The sequence below is a fragment of the Geotrypetes seraphini genome, chromosome 3 (assembly GCF_902459505.1).
Source record: "Geotrypetes seraphini chromosome 3, aGeoSer1.1, whole genome shotgun sequence".
Lineage (NCBI taxonomy): Eukaryota > Metazoa > Chordata > Amphibia > Gymnophiona > Dermophiidae > Geotrypetes > Geotrypetes seraphini.
This window is the reverse complement of record NC_047086.1, coordinates 351,148,269-351,164,131: the sequence shown is the minus strand read 5'-3', so window position 1 is coordinate 351,164,131 and position 15,863 is coordinate 351,148,269. Positions and strand designations below refer to the sequence as shown.

The window sequence follows — 15,863 nt, the reverse complement described above, 5'->3', positions numbered from 1 at the left end:
CGCTCATGAATCCTCCAAACCAAAGAAAAAGAAGCACCTATACATTGCAAAATCACCAACAAAAAGCAACCCAGAAGGCTAAAGAAGTGGCAAGGACTGCTAAGCAGTAAAGATGGAGCTCTATTAATAAATCAATGATCCACTTTACTGGTTATCACTAGCTTTCCTCTCGCAAGCACTTCTAATCTTATATGAATTACTAATCCTCCATTGACAAGGTGTGAAAGCATGCAATACTATCATGATTGACATCTCTCTCAGAACTCAAAGACTTGGAATGTCTCTGAGCATGTACAGTAATTCCTGCATTGCTGCTTAGTATTGAGTCCTCTCAGTTTTCAGTCACTCCTCTGACTTGATGTGCACTTAACACATCCTCTTACTCTTTTCCAGGGCTGCTTTGAGCATTAGTATGTTGCTTTTGTAACTTCTTTTGCCCAAGAGTCTCTTCCCCACATTCTCTCTTTTCCCTTCATAATTGAGCTTACTTTGGCATCTAATCATTTTTGGCCATGTGACAAAAAGATCTGTTGTTGTTAGGTGCCATCAACTCGTGCTCGAGTCCTAGCGACTTGATGAATTGCGGATCTAAAAAAGAAATCTGTTTTGTGTTAATCTGGAAAGGTCCTCCAATGTCATCCCCATGGTTGTTTTCAATGTATCCAGCCATCTGATTGCAGGTCGCCCTGTTCAACTGGTTCCTTCAATCTTTCCAAACATGATGTTCTTCTCCAGTGATCTCTCTCTTCTGATAGTGTGACCAAAATAAGACAGTTGTAACTTCATCATTTGGGCTTCTAGTGACATAGCCGGTTTTGATCTCCCAGAATTGATCCATGGCACGCCTAAAATCCTTCTCCAGCACCATAGATCAAATGAGTCAATCTTATTTTTGTCTCGTTTCCGTAGTGTTCAGCTTTCGCATCCGTAACTGACCACTGAGAAAATGAGTGCATGGACAATTCTGATCTTCGTTTGGAGTGTTACCTTCTTGCCTTTGAATTCTTTGTCGAGAGCCTTCATTGAAGAGCGACCAAGTGCTAGTCTAAGGAGTATTTCCTCCCTGCTAGTTGCTTCTTTGTTTACAAAGGAGTCCAGGAGATAGAAGTTGTAAAGGATTTCAATTGCCTTCAAGCTCAAAATCTTCATCATCTTCCGTGTTCATGATCTTCATCTTGTTTATGTTCAGTTCTAATCCCACGTTATGGCTTTCGGCTTTAACTTTTCTCAGTAGATACAGAATGTCTTCTTTGCTGCTGGTGATGAGCGTTGTATCATCTGCATAGCACACGCTGTTTATATTTCGGCCATCAACTTTGAAACAGACACTCTCTTTATCCAAATTTGCTTTTCTGAAGATGGTTTTCCTGTACAGACTGAACAGGTACGGGTGACAAGATGCATCCTTGCCTGATGCCACTTTTTGTTGGAAATCAATCAGTGTTACCGTATTCAGTTCTCAATGCAGCTTATTGATTTTCATATAGGCTTTTTATCAGCTTACATATGTGTTTGGGTATTCCCATTTGCACTAGAGCAGTGTTCTTCAACCGCTGGTCTGTGGACCGTGGTGCCAGTCTGCAGAAATTTCCTGCCATTCCGCAGGGCCAGCACATGCATTGGGACCCAGACAGTGCTCTTCAGCTGTCGGTACACAGTGCGATCAATGGGATGTTGTCTTCGGGCTGGCTCCCTCTTCCTCAGTGCTCCAGTTAACAAAGCCGTGGACAGAGGCTCCTATGTGCGTCCTGAGCCTGAACCAGAAGCCTTCTCTCTGACGTCGTAATGTCAGAGAGAAGGCTTCCAGATGAGGTGCGGGACGCGCAAGGAGCCGCTGCCCACAGCTTTGTGCACTGCAGCACCGAGGAAGAGAGAGCTGGCCCGAAGATAACACCAGGGGAGGGGGGGGGGGGCAGGCCAGAAGGCAAAGCACAGCATGGAGGGAGGGAGACAACAACGTTAGGGGAAATGATTTTATTTTTTAATTTAGTGATTGATTTACATCTGCTGTCTGTTCAGGAAGAAATGCATTTGTTTCTTTTCCTCTGGGGTTGTATTGCATGCAGAGTCTTGCACCTTAGGGTTTGTTTGTATATATTAGTACTTTTAGTTTTTGGTCCCTTATTTGCATAGGGGTTATCTGTGTTCTGGTAGGAATGAATGTTGAGAAGTGTGCTTTGTGTAGTTTAATTTTGTGGTTAACCATTATGTGTTGTTAATACGATTATATTGTAAATGTGTATATATGAAAAATGAATGGAAAAAATGGTGTTACAATTAGTACTATTATGGGGGGCAGGGTCTGGCCCTCGACTTAGCCCAGTGTTCTTCAACTGCCGGTCTGCAGACTGGTGCCGGTCCACAAAATAATTATTTTATTTCCCCGGTCCATAGGTGTCAAAAGGTTAAAGAACACTGCAATAGAGTTTTGCATAGTTTATTGTGATCCACAGTCAAAAGCTTTGCAGAAGTCGATGAAGCAAAGGTATAGGGGTTTTTGGTATTCTTTGCTTTTCTGTAATATCCATCTAACATTGGCAATAATGTCTCTTGTTCCTCGACCTCTTTTGAAACCAGCCTGAACTTCGGGTAGTTCTTGCTCAACTTACGATTAGAGCCTTCGTTGTATTATTTTCAGCAATATTTTGCTGGTGTGTGCAATTAATGCAATCGTTCTGTAGTTATGTTCATACAGACAGATTGGCAAGTACAGCTTGACCAAATGGACGACCAGGGAAGAAAAGGGTACATCAAGGAAGATAAACAAATCGCAGACAAACTAAATTCCTTCTTTGCGTCCGTTTTTACGAAGGAGGACACCTCAACAATACCTGAAGTGGAGAAAGTGTTTGCAGGAGAAATAGAAGACAGCCTCACCACAGTTGAAGTGGACTTAGACCAGATATACTATCAGATCGACAAACTTAAAAGTGACAAATCACCTGGACCAGATGGGATTCATCCGAGAGTCTTAAAGGAATTGAAGGTTGAAATCGGAGAGTTATTGCAAAAACTTGCAAACCTGACAATCAGAACTGGACAGATACCGGACGACTGGAGGATAGCGAACGTCACCCCAATTTTCAAAAAAGGATCGAGAGGGGAACCGGGCAACTATAGACCTGCGAGTCTTACGTCTGTCCCTGGCAAGATGGTTGAAGCACTGATCAAGGATAGCATAGTCCGGCACTTGGACGCACACGACTTGATGAAACCCAGTCAACATGGATTCAGGAAAGGGAAATCATGTTTGACGAATTTACTCCAATTTTTTGAGACCGTGAACGAGCAAATTGATAGTGGGAAGCCGGTGGACATAATATACTTGGACTTCCAGAAAGCGTTCGACAAAGTTCCACACGAAAGACTTCTCAGGAAACTACAAAGCCATGGCATAGAGGGGGATATACAAAGATGGATAGGCAAATGGCTGGAAAACCGAAAGCAGAGAGTGGGCATAAATGGGAAGTTCTCCGACTGGGAGAAAGTGACTAGTGGTGTACCCCAGAGCTCGGTACTTGGGCCGATCCTTTTTAATATTTATATCAATGACCTGGAGGAAGGAACATCCAGTGAGATCATCAAGTTTGCAGACGATACAAAACTATGCCGGGCAATCAGATCGCAGGAGGATAGAGAGAAACTCCAGAGCGACTTGTGTTGGTTAGAAACATGGGCGGAGAAATGGCAGATGAAGTTCAATGTGGAGAAATGCAAGGTAATGCATTTAGGCAATAAGAATAAGGAATACGAGTATACAATGTCAGGTGCAACTCTGGGGAGGAGTGAACAAGAAAAGGACCTGGGTGTACTGATAGATAGGACCCTGAAGCCGTCGGCACAATGCGCGGCAGCGGCAAAGGCGGCAAATAGAATGTTGGGCATGATAAAGAAAGGAATCTCGAGTAGATCGGAGAAAGTTATAATGCCGCTTTATAGGGCAATGGTCAGACCACACTTGGAATACTGCGTCCAACATTGGTCTCCCTACCTAAAGAAGGATATAAAACTGCTGGAGAGGGTGCAGAGACGAGCAACAAAACTGGTGAAGGGTATGGAGAAACTGGAATACGAGGACAGACTTATAACACTAGGATTGTTCTCCCTTGAGAAAAGGAGACTGCGTGGGGATATGATCGAGACCTTCAAAATACTGAAAGGAATCGACAAAATAGAGCAGAGAAGATTATTTACATTGTCCAATTTGACACGGACTAGAGGACATGTAATGAAGCTAAGGGGGGACAGGTTCAGGACTAATGTCAGGAAGTTCTGCTTCACTCAGAGAGTGGTTGACACCTGGAATGCCCTCCCAGAGGAGATTATGGCGGAATCGACCGTCCTAAGCTTCAAGAGCAAACTAGATGCATATCTCCTTAAGAGAGGCATATAAGGATATGGTGGACTATAAATTACGCCAGGTGTACATCTGGCAGGGCCTCCGCGTGTGCGGATCGCCGGACTTGATGGACCGAAGGTCTGATCCGGAGAAGGCAGTTCTTATGTTCTTATGTTCCAAGCACTAAGGCCAGATAAAGATATGAAATATGGAATAGGTTGCTTTTTGACAAATAAGTTACAGTAGCTGCAGTAGCTCTAATTTAATGAGAACTCACTTTAGATGTAAGAACATTAGTTTTCTCATTAATAATAATAATAATAATTTATTTCTTATATACCGCCAAAGCCATAGAAATTCGAGGCGGTTTACAGTGAAGAAGAGCTGGACAATCAGCGAATGGGTACAATCAGAGAAAAGGTACAATCATCAAGTACAATCAGTAAGTGGAACAATCAGCAGAATAGATACAATTAATAGAGGTAAGAAGGGGGGCTGGAGCAATGTAAGGGTCAGGAGAAGGTGAGCGGGAAGGGAGGAGAAAGGAAGTCTAGGGGGAAGGGTAGGGTAGGAGTCTTGGGTTACAAATCGGTTAAATAGATTAGTTTTTAATAATTTTCTGCAGTTTAGGTAGGATGAAGAGCGCGAGAAAATATTACACAGCCAGTCATTTAGATGACCTGCTTGGAAGGCAAGAGTTTTGTTCAGGTGTCTTTTGTAATGGCAGGCTTTTAGAGTTGGATGGCTGAAGAGATGAGCTTTGCGAGTGGGTCTGGATGGACGATATATGGTAAAGTGGGGGACCATGTATAAGGATATTACAGAACTGGATACCTGATGCTAGCCAATTTGCCAAAGTTCTTGTCAACTGGCAATCTAATTCTTTTGGGATCAAGAGAGACAAAACAGCTGCAAGGATTTTGATAAGATTTAGTTCTTTTGAGAAAATTAGAGCCCTTCTATAGTTCAGAGTATGGTGGGCTTTTTTTAAACATTCTTTTGAGGCTTCAGGCAGAAATAGAAATACTATTCTTTCATTAATATGGACAGGCATAATTATTTTTGCTAAAAACTTGAGTTGAGCTTATTTATTTATTTAAAGCATTTATAATCCGCTTTAAATCAAAGTGGCTCACAATTTACATACACAGCTTTAAGCGTATACAGTTATAACAAACCAAATATAAAACAGATAAAAGGCCTGGGCAAGGGTTACAAACACTTTACCATATTTATCATAAAGAGGCCTATATGATCATAACTGAAAGAATGGGCCTAGCTGAAAAACAGCTGTGCAAGGAGATAGGTTTTAAGCAGTTTTCTAAATTGCATCAAGTTACCGCAAAACCTCAAGGTACAGTCATAGGATCAGCCCAGACGTAGAGAAACATGATTTTTGGGTTCGTGCATATCCAACAATGTTCAATTTCCCTGTATCAAGTAACAAATGGTTTTCAGACCTCAGGGCTCTCGGTGGTCTATACATCAACAGGCATTTTGCCAGATAATCTAGCAGAACGTTGTAAACACCCTGTTGGACCAATTTTAAGATTTTAAATTGAACATGAAAGGATATGGGTAACCAATGTAACTTTTTTAAAGATGGGCATAATATGCTCATACCGAGAAAAACTCCCATCAACATTCGAGCCGCTGAATTCTGAACAGTTTGTAATGCTTTGATACGAACGGAGGGCATGCCTAAGTAGATACCATTACAATAATCCTGCTGGGATAACACCATCGCTTGTAATACTTGTCTGAAATCCCAGCTGGTTAACACATTCTTCAAGTGGGATAGTTTTCGCAGGGCAAAATAAGCAAGCTGGACTACTCTTGAAACCTGAGCTTTAAAAGATAGCTTAGCATCAAGTAATACACTAAGCACCTTAATATCTTCACTATTTTCAATCAAATGGTCACATACATGAATCTCTTTGGGCCATAGGTGTTCATCTACTGCTCCAACAATCAAGATTTCTGTTTTTCCTATGTTCAAATCAAATCCTTTACTCTTCATCCACTCAGTAATCTTGGTCATGTAACCGTTTAGCTCTTTAGACAATTCGTGTACCCATCTTTGTATCTTAAAGAAAAACTGAACTTCGTCAGCATAGATTCTATAGCAGACACCAATTTTACCCAACAGCAATGAAGATAGATAAATATTAAATAGTGGCTGATACAGCGTGGAGTACCATAGGGCTCAGCTCTAAGTGGATTTCAGAAGAGTACCTTGGTATGATAAACTAACCCCCTCTGCTACGAAACTGCGCTAGCAGTTTGTAGCGCGGTGAGCCGCGCTGAATGGCCTGCGCTGCTCCCGACGCTCAGAGTTCCTATGAGCATCGGGAGCAACGCAGGCCATTCAGCGCGACTTGCTGCACTACAAACTGCTAGCGCAGTTTAATAGAAGAGGGGATAAGTATAAGGATAGATAACTGTAGCCTGAAGTTCATTATTTTTTTTAGTTGACGTGTCTGTGAATCGCTCCTGCCTACACTAGCTCCAGTCTCAAAATGGCTGCTGCGACCTTTAGAAGTATTCTCGCAATTGTTAACTCATTCAAGATGGCTGCTGACTAGCTTCGCTGAACGCATGATTTGAAGCACCGTAGTATATGGGTTTTTTTTCTTCTTTACTTATTTTGAAGCTGCAATGCCCAAGCGGAGAGGAATGAGTTCTGCTGCGACCTCGCAGAACTCTGGAGCTGTCGTTTTGGGCAATATGGAGGTGCTCCTGCGGTGGATGCAGGGAAGCTCACAACAAGTCAGGACTTCCATGCTGGAGAAGCTCTGTGGAAACGGCACGGAGGTGAGCAGCTTGGGCCTTGAGACCACACTCAGTCCCGATGTTAGGGCGCCACCCCCTGTTCCCCGGACTACCAGCTCCCTGTGTGCAGATGAGCTTCCAGAAGTAGGAGCTCACCTTGAATCGGAGGTCAGGAAGATCATAGAGAGGAGCTTGGAATTAGACTCCCTGCATTTGGAGGAGAGTCTAAGTGTGGACGCCGAGGAAGAGAAAACAACAGCAGGAGATGACAGAATCCAGGAGGACAAACGAAAAACTGTATCAGCTGGTAAGGAAAGTTTTGAACTTTGTATTTCCCAGTTACAGAAACCCCAGGAGGTTACTTTAGACGCAATTTGGGACCTAGTTGCTAATCTTCCTAAATTGATAAACCCTCATTTCCAGCAGATTGAAGAGAAAATAAAAATTCAGACAACTGAAACTGAGAAATTAAAAACTGAAGTGACTGGTTCTAAATTGGTTATGGATGATATTAGACAGGATGTTAAAACTTCTAAACAAGTTCAAGAAACTATTATCAAAGATAACATAAATCTTAGAAGAAAAGTATAATTTTTAGAGAATGTTTTAAGAAATAACAACCTGAGACTGGTGAATTTCCCTAGGGTAACAATGGTAACCCTTAGGGAAATATTAAAGATATACATAATGGAAATTTTGGAAGTTACAGAGGAGTTATACCTCCGTTTTCCCAAGTTTATTATTTGTCTAACAATCCTCAAAATTAACAAGGAAATAAAATAAGCAAGAGGAAATGAATGTATCAGCAATATTAGAGATGTCTGAGAAGGAACTGGCGGTACCAGCAACATTGTTTTTAACGGTAGCTTTGGCACCAGATAAAAACTTTCTGCTAAGACTATTCTTTAAAAATAGACAAAAAGATTTTTTGGGTTTAAAAGTACAAATGTACCCTGATCTATCTAGGGATACCCAAAAGCGTCAGAGAATTTCTATTGTTAAAACCTGGAGTATAAGCCCTTGGGGCAACTTTCTATTTGCGTCACCCATGTAAATGTATCGTCCATTATTCTTCACAAAAGTTTGTCTTTTTTGAACCTTTCCAGTTGTCTATGTTTCTCTCTGTCACGTATGGAAAAAGAAAAAGATAAGACCTAAAGCCCTAATATGAAAATATGAAGTGATTTTTCCCTCTGTTCAGCTAATTTAGCCTAAGTTCTAGTTAAGTTTTCTTTGTAACCATTAAATATATCTTGGATCTAACCAAATGTGGACTTGAGCTGGGGACTAAGCTAAAAAATTTTCAGTTTCTTACAGGGCTTTGGAGTCGGAGTCAGAGTCGGAGTTGAGGAGTCGGAGGAAATTTCGGGTACCTGGAGTTGGAGTCGGAGTCAGAAGTACAAAAAACGGAGGAGTCTGAGTCGGAACATTTATCTACAGACTCCATTTTTTAAATTGGCATAACAATCACGAGCGATTCTTTCAGCTATAGCACCCACTATATACACAGCACAAATGTTGCGAGCAGCTTCTGCGGCCTTAGAACCTTGATTAAAAGCAAAAAGAAGGTGGTGTCGAAAATGCTCATTTCTCTCAACTTGACATTCCATTTTAACGATCTGAAAATTAACCAGTGCTGTGGAGTCGGAGGAAATTTTGGGTATCTGGAGTCGGAGTCAGAAGTACAAAAAACTGAGGAGTCGGAGTCGGAACATTTATCTACCGACTCCACAGCCCTGGTTTCTTAAATAGATTGTTCTTTTCTATGTTTTAGATCCTGCTTTCTGTACAAATTAATACTTGATATGTTTAATTTAAAATTGATAAATAAAAATAAAAGAAGTATTCTCGCAAGACTGCCACTGAAGGTCTCAGCAGCCATTCTGATGACAGAGACAGCAAAGGCAGGAGTGACTAGATCTCATACTTGCACCAGTTAGACACTAGACCACCAGGGCTTTTAAGGCTTGGGAAGGGTGGCAGGCATGCAAGTTTCCGTTTCAGCCAAAAATGCACTGGCATTTTTAGCCAAAACTGGATTTTGGGATGGTTTCCGTGCTGAAGCCAAAATTGAAATTCAGTTGGCCTCTAGTGGACAGTACCGATTTCGAACCTATATCTGAGCCCATACAAAAGTATTACCAAATGTTATAAGCACAAATGAAAGATATACATTTAGCACACAGATCTGCTTACCTGTGCAAAGAGAAATATAAGGGAGGCATTGTCCGGGTACTCTAAATGCTTAGAATAAAAGTGGTGAAGGGCAGAAACATCATTATGGATCAGCTCTTTCTTTTCATTGTCTAGTTTATCTAGGTCTGTGAACAGATAAATAGAGGAAGTCGAGTTTCAATAAACCCTGACTCGACAAAACAAAACCTCACATCAGCACTTACGATAACATTTTCTTCAATATAGGAGCTATGATCTTATGGTTGTACAAGCAAAAATCAAGCTAAATATTCCATAACTAGGATTAGAAAAGAAATGTATTGTGTTATAAGGTTGCTTCTTAGCTTCTAGATTTCCAATTAAGACCAGCTGGTATGACTATAGTGACTATTGTAACTTAGCATACAAACTATTTCAGCTCTCCAAGTCTGCCTTTTGTATACATATTAAGGTTTCATATTAATTACAACACAGAGAAAGGCTAAAGTGAAGAGACAGTGGGGATATATGCCTCCTTCTTAGGAGGTTAAATAAGCAGGCCGAGGATCAAGAGAGCCAGATTCAAATCCCATTGCCACTTCTTGTGATCTTTGGAAAGTCACTTAACCCTCTATTATTGTAACTAGCCTTGAGGTTAAAAAAAAAAAGAGGGGGGGGGTGAGAGCTGTCTCTTCCCCCTTTTTCACCCACTGTTCCTTCTCCTGTCCCTCCTAAACCCAAAGGCGTCTGAGTTGCTTGCAAGCTTTGACTCTCCTCTAATGATGAAGTTCTCAGGACCACACGAGGCCATGATACACTAGAACAGCATATATTTTTTGCCTAACAGTTGCAAAGGAACCCCAGACTCTCTACTACAACGCAAGTTTGGGAGGGTAAAAGGAGGAAGGAACATACACTATTTCTAGCTCCACTGGCATCTATGCTTTCAATAGCTGGAGTAAAACTTTGGAATTCCCTCCCTGGAACTATCAGGCTCTATATGGATCGTTTGAACTTTGAGAAAATGTTGAAAACACAATTATTTGTGGATGCCTTCATGTGATATATAATGGGAGGAAACTTGACCTAATTTCATCTAGCTGGGAAGAATAAGATCATGTGAAATACGAAGAAAGTGAGAATCAGGATTTTGATATTGTATTTTTACAATATACAGGGGTCCCTTGGTTTGCAAGCATAATTTGTTCCAGAAGCATGCTCGCAATCCAAAGTGCTTGTATATCAAAGCAACTTTCCCCATAGGCCATGGCAATTTGGATTCGTTCCACTGACTTAATACCAGTAGGTACATCTCTCCGACTCGACTCCTAAGCCGACCTATATCTCTTCTTCTGTCTTCTCCCACTGCTCTCCTCCACTTTGACATCTCACCCTGGGAACCGGCTTTGCTGCTCCCCCGAGGCCATCGGCGCTGCTCCCTCCCTTCACGTCCGTGATCGCCTCCTCCCCACAACTGACCGGCCCTGTCCGTGTGCTAGTGCTTAAAGTGCCTGCCGCCGGTTCTCTGCTGGGCTGCTGCGTGGCCTTGAGCATCTGCGCATGCTCAGGACTTTTAGCTCTCACCCTCTCCGAGATTCTCATGAGATCTCGATACCGCGAGTTAAAACCACGAGCTCACACTGCTGGGACAGGACGGCAGAGAGCAGGAAAGTCGGCAGAGCTTGCCTTCTTGTGCTTTTTGTACAAGGTAGATGTGTTTAAAATGTTTTATTTCAGGGCTGCAGGGCTGGGATTTCAGGGCGGCAGAGAACAGGACAGTTGGCAAGGACGTGAGCGACTTGGTTCTCAGCAGTCGCTTCTTTTGGATCTGTTTAGTGAATCGCTGCCTTCCTGCTTTGCATGCCATTTCCCCTCATTTGCACGTGCGGATTGGGTGCGTATCGGATCGGACGCTTGAGCCTTAAGTGGTGTTGCTGAGGTTCTGAAAAACTGAGGAATTACACACTATATGAAATTGATATAGGAGTATACAGTGTTCCTCCCCCCCCCTGGTGGTTTGCGGTCGGCGGTTCGCGGTCCCGGTCATTCGCAGTATTTTCTGACCGCGAACCGCCGACAAGGAGAGAGCAGCGGGAGAGGCAGGAGAGAGCAGTCAGAGCGCCGCGAGTGCAGGAAATCACTCACGGTACGCTCCGACCGCCTCTTCCTGCACTAAGTCGGGCCTTATCCAATCAGGAACTACATGTCAAAGCAGCTCCTGTTTGGATAAGGCCCAACTTAGTGCAGGAAGAGGCGGTTGGAGCGTACCATGAGTGATTTCCTCTACTCGCGGCGTTCCGGCTGCTCTACTGCTGCCCTCTCCAGGCTCCCCCATGAAAATACGTATTTGCGGTTTTTCAAGATTCCGGGGGGGGGGGGGTTCCTGTATGAGTACTGTATGAGATTGGGTCAGTTTAAAATTGTTAGGGGTATATGCTCATGAGCTGATCTGTACATCAGGAGAGCTATTCTTGTGTGCAAAACATTGCTTTAGCAATGGAAACATCTAATTTTAAGGTCTCATTTTAGTTAAAAATGAAAAAAAATGTCTTACATGAGATTAAAAAGTAAGTATCTTGCATTATGGTCTTGTCCTTACTCTTGGGCTTATCATGGTCTATTCTTAATTTATATGCGTCAGATTAATGTCTGCATGGTCTAAACACCAACACTCAAAATGTGAATAATTACTGTAGCAACAGACGAGCAGAATGAATTTTCAAAGATTTGATAAAACACTAACCCTTTCAGGAAGGAAAGCCAAACTTGGAGCAAATAAGTGCAATCTTAGTGAGTTAACTGAAAACATCTCTCCTCTTTAACATGCTACAAAGCTGTTATCCAAACAGCAATTCATTCTGAAATCCAGCAGCATTATTTTATGGAGCCTTCGATGAAAGCTCGTCCTACAGTTAAGGAGATGTTTACTTCACAAAAAAGTGCCTCGATTCCCCTGCTCCTTCTATCTTTAACTGGCCACCGAAGGTCAACACAATCAAGATAAGATTACAGATTTTTGATTGGCAGTGACAGACACTCAACTGCACTCCAGAAGGCTCTGTGATAAGCCCTCTGGCTGCTGTCACCATGACGCTAGTAATCTGTCCCTGCTTTGAGGCATTCTAGTTTTGATAGCAAGGTCTAATCCTGAAACACTGTAATTCAGAAATGGCTCTTGCTCAATGCCTGAAAAAAAAAAACAAAAAAAGGCACCACGTCTTACAATTTAATCTAAACAATCGTTATCACAACAACAGTAGCGAACATAATTATTATAATCAATCACCTCCTCTTTACCAAGCTGCCACTAGTAAAACCTTCATTTCCTGAATTTTTGGATGATGAGTTACACATCTCCTATCAAACCAATTTTAGATACACTTAATGGGGATTCTGCTGGCATGACTTCTTGTAAGACACCTGCTTCATTAACTTTGGAAGAAAAAGCACTCCAGGCATGCAGAGCTGGTTTCAATACTCACGGGACTCAAACTCCTTAACAGCTAGCAGTTTCTCCGAGGGGGTTCTTTCCAGATGTGTTTTCTAGGATTGATAAAGAAGAGTAATAGTTTGGGACAGTGAAGTGTTAGTTACTAAATTGACTTTTGTCACCCATTAGTCAGAATCTTGTTCTTTTTCAACTATCAGTTGACCTTTTTTTTAAAAAAAAAATTATTCAGTGTATCCTGAGCTCTAAAATTTTATTCTGTGTATCCTAAGCTCTAGTTGAATGTTACTATCAGAACATGTATTAATTTATTCCAATGGCCTCCTTTATTGCTTATTATTCCATCTTTTTTAACCTCATCAGCTGTCCCAGGATGCCTGGAACCTGCAGCACAGAAACAAGCCTAGTTCTAATCAGCTGGTATTTTGAGGATGGATCTGCAGCTAGTCCTCACATGTGGTCTCCTTAAGGCAGGGGTGTCAAAGTCCCTCCTCAAGGGCCACAATCCAGTCGGGTTTTCCCCAATGAATATACATAAGATCTATTTGCATGCACTGTTTTCAATGTATGCATATTCATTGGGGAAATCCTGAAAACCCGAATGGATTGCAGCCCTCAAGGAGGGACTTTGACACCCCTGCCTTAAGGGCTTCTGTCCCCATGTTTCCCTCCCTTTATGAAGTTGTGCAGTTACAATGGCTAGAAGAACAAGAGAATGGAACAGAGTAGCAACTCCATCACATACCCCTTACAACCCAACCTAAAACAGCAGGGGAATAATGATAGACAGAGGCTGCACCACGCCAACTTCAGATCAGCAAAACAGTTCAGAAGGCATTCGCACCCATGCACAACTTAAGACAAATCCGAAAATACTTCAACAACAAACAATTCAAACTCATAGTACAGGCCCTAATCCTAGGACTCCTGGATTACTGTAACATACTATACCTGCCATGCCCCGCCAACATGCTAAAACAATTACAAACAGTCCAAAATACAGCTCTCAGATTGATATACTCGCTGAAAAAATACAACCACATTACCGCTGCTTTCCAAGACTCACACTGACTCCCAGTACAAGCACGCATACAATACAAAGTCTACTGCACCCTATTCAAAGCCCTAAATGGAAATGGATCAAGCTATCTGAACAACTGCCTAAGCAGGAATAACACATCCAGACCAATGAAAACTCAAGCACACTTTACCCCCCCCCCAATTAAAGGCATGCAAAGCAAAAAAAATATACGACGGTCTACTAGCCACCAGAGCAGCAAGGCCACCTCTCAAACTTGTTGACCACGACGTCCAACTACAAAACATTCAGGAAAGAACTGGAAACTATACTATTCAAGAAATTTGTCAAATGATCTAACTAAACCGTATCAACCCTTCCCAGATTCTGATGCGTACTATATCTGTCAACCTTGTAATTTCCTTGGGAATGCCCAGGACAATTCTTGTTGTAAACTGCCTAGAACTGAAAGGTACTGGCAGAATAGAAAACACTAATGTAATGTAATGTTTAAGTCCTATCAATGCACCCTGTGACCTTGGACAAGTCACTTTATCTTCCATTCTGTCAAATATAACCTTAGATTGTTAGCTCTCTGTGGACAGAGAAATACTTTCTGTACCTCACTGTAACTCACCTTGAGCTACCAATGAAAAGAATATTAATGCAAATAAAGTAAGTTTTAAAATATGAGAAACTTCAAGGCCTATGAAATCATCTCAGTCCTGGCCAGTCCAAGAAGCAGAAATTAGGTCAGAGACCTAAACCACTCTTGTATTTCTGCTCAGGCAATGATTTTGTCCCAAAGTACCTTCATGTTGATTCTTTCCCTGTACCCATCACAGTAACAAATCAGCCCTGTCCCAACACACGACGACCTGAAATCAAAATTTATAGGCAGCAAGAGTCATTCATGCCAGTCACGTTGACAGACCTTGAATTTGTGTGTGTGTGGGGGGGGGAGTGCAGGGAAGAGATCCCAGAGTCCAAAACTGGGTCACAAAATTTTACCCCACCCACTGCATGATCAGTTTAGATAAACTGAGCATGCAGGAGGAGGGTCCAAGGAAAGGGCTACCAACTTCCAGACCGCCAGTGTAGGACCGCTCCCACTGGCAGGGCTTGGGGACCCATAACAGACCATTTAGGGGAGAGTCCCTGAACCAAAAGTGGGAAGCCTCCAAGACTACCTGCCCCCCCTATGGCTATGCCACTGATTCATGCAATACTGAGAATCGTGCCTCCATTACTTAGGAAGAATGAAGACTGCCCCCCCCCCCAGGATACATTGTTAACCAGTGTTTAGTGTCTTAAGAACTCATTTTACTATGCATTAAAAAGGAAAATTGCTTCAACCAATATTACACAAAAAAAGTTTCCTACCAATATAAACATACAGCGTTCTCTCTGCTTCAGCCTGGACTTGCAGATTTGCATGCACAAGCTAACCTAATAATATTTTTTAAGTACTATTTGCTTTGTTCCATACACCCAGGACATAAACTGCTCAGAGCAAGCAGGCAGGCAGGCAGGCCAAGCTTACTTTGAGGAAAGCAAATGCGCTTACAGTTGACAGAATACAAAAGTAGTGCTCAGCTGTTGGCCTGAGGCCACTGCTTTGTAATCTTGGCCATTAAATATGGGTTTGCAGGTGGCCCAGCAGCTGAGGTTCAGGGAACTGTGTTTTGCATATTTAGCTTGCATGAAGTCTTTTCTCTTACAAATTGCAAATTACAAATTCATCTCTATGACTTTTACTTATAATTAAATAGCTGATTTTCTTTATGAATCACTAGGCTGTGCTTCAGATGCAAAGACTAGGCCACATTTCGAGAGGCCATTTATCCATTCTCTATCTACACACTACAGTCTTATTTTGCACATACGTTGAGAAGAGATCCTTTATCGGAGCTAGGGTTCCAGAAACACAATCTGCGTTTCTCTAGTCATCGATGCTTGAGAAAAATTCTTAAGGATTTCACTAAAAACCTGCTCGTGTCATCTCCCTGTGCTCTTGTCCAATGCCTCCCTCTTCTCACCATCTAATTTTGTTTGCTTTTCTTTGTTTCTTTTACATTGGTACAATGGGCGGCGGCGGCGAAGAAGGCAAACAGGATGTTGGGCGTAATTAG

The 15,863-nt window shown here is 42.2% G+C and overlaps 1 protein-coding gene across 1 annotated transcript in view; it reads right to left on the bottom strand.

The window, feature by feature from the left end:
* Nucleotides 1-15,863, bottom strand: part of SMYD2 (SET and MYND domain containing 2) — a 149,368-nt gene that overhangs the window by 81,824 nt on the left and 51,681 nt on the right. Inside the window, exons 4-5 of the mRNA XM_033937613.1 lie at nucleotides 12,748-12,808; nucleotides 9,308-9,432 (exon numbers count right to left, since the gene is read on the bottom strand). Of these exons, the coding sequence (XP_033793504.1) occupies nucleotides 9,308-9,432; nucleotides 12,748-12,808 (186 nt within the window). The remainder of the gene's footprint in view (nucleotides 1-9,307; nucleotides 9,433-12,747; nucleotides 12,809-15,863) is intronic.